The sequence below is a fragment of the Blastocystis sp. subtype 4 genome (genome assembly GCF_000743755.1).
Source record: "Blastocystis sp. subtype 4 strain WR1 chromosome Unknown seqid_0901, whole genome shotgun sequence".
NCBI classification, from domain to species: domain Eukaryota; class Bigyra; order Opalinata; family Blastocystidae; genus Blastocystis; species Blastocystis sp. subtype 4.
Window position 1 is genome coordinate 1 of NW_014568646.1, and position 1,208 is coordinate 1,208.

Sequence of the window (1,208 nt, forward strand, 5' to 3'; positions counted from 1 at the left end):
ATTCCAATCACTTGACACATCACTCTGTATCACCTTCCAATCTGTGTATTCAATCTGGAAAGGGAAATACGTTGAGAACACAGTTGATACAGTCACAGGTGAATAATCCTGACCATTCATTTCCATGATATCCAACTCCATCTCTCCATAATCAACAGTCAGAGTGTAACCACTTCCATTAGACCAGCCATCTCCCCATGAATCAGCTCCTTCAAATGTGTAGATTCCATCATTCAAACAGAAATCAACATAGTAGTAAGCATTCGATACAGGGAATACGTATACAGATCTCAACACGGTTCCTGAGGTTCCTCTTCCTTCATACAGTTTCCATGAATTCTCAGAATCACTGGCATCAGCTCTGATACGAACAGTCATCAATCCTCTCCCTCCAGTACAGCGAGTAACAGCAAGAGATACAGGAACAGTCACATCTCCTCCACTAATCTTAGTAGCAGTGATGGTGTAGGTTTGAGCAGCACTCTCAGAAGTGGCAGTACCTGAAATCCAACCAGTATAAGGATACACAATACCAGCAGGAAGAGAAGGATTGATTCTGAAGTTGTAGTAACCTTCTGTATTCTCAGGAATCACTTCAGCCATCTCAATATCCTTGAATATAGTGATTGAAGAATCATAAGTGAAGTTAGGAATATCAGCCAACACATTATCAGCAAACAGATCCAGAGATTGAGTCAACCACGTACAATCAGAAGGATTACCAGTAGCAAAGTTCTCAAACTTGAATTGATTGTAAGGAGTATTGTTAGACAAATAGACTTTTCTCTTCTGAGCCACAGTTGAATAAGTAAGACCAGTAACATCGGCTAGAAGTGTCCATTCATCATTATTTGAGTTACGACCATACAATTTGAATTGTGTGGGAACCTGACTACTGTACATTGTCGAATAATAGTTCTGAATCTGAACAGAACTGATCCATTCACGACGATTGTTTGATAGAGTCAAAGTCAGAGAATTCGGCTCACAGTCATAACCAGAGATGTAGGTATTACATATCAAATGGATTGGAACCAGGAGCATAGATACCAGTCACTGAAGCAGTGAATTCCCAGATATGAGATTCAGATTGTTCTGAAGACATCAAACGAACAACTGTATCGAAATAGGATGTGGTGTAACTGTCAGCAATAGCAACAATCGCAATAGCAATCGTGTTACTTCCAGATTGAAGGAATGTCACTGGA

At 40.1% G+C, this 1,208-nt stretch overlaps 1 protein-coding gene across 1 annotated transcript; it reads right to left on the bottom strand.

The window, feature by feature from the left end:
- Positions 1–1,044, bottom strand: JH06_5850 (hypothetical protein; the record flags this gene model as incomplete). Its single annotated transcript, XM_014669208.1, has 1 exon — positions 1–1,044. A coding segment is annotated over one exon (1,044 nt), but the record flags the coding sequence as incomplete, so codon positions are not given.
- Positions 1,045–1,208: the final 164 nt, after the last annotated feature.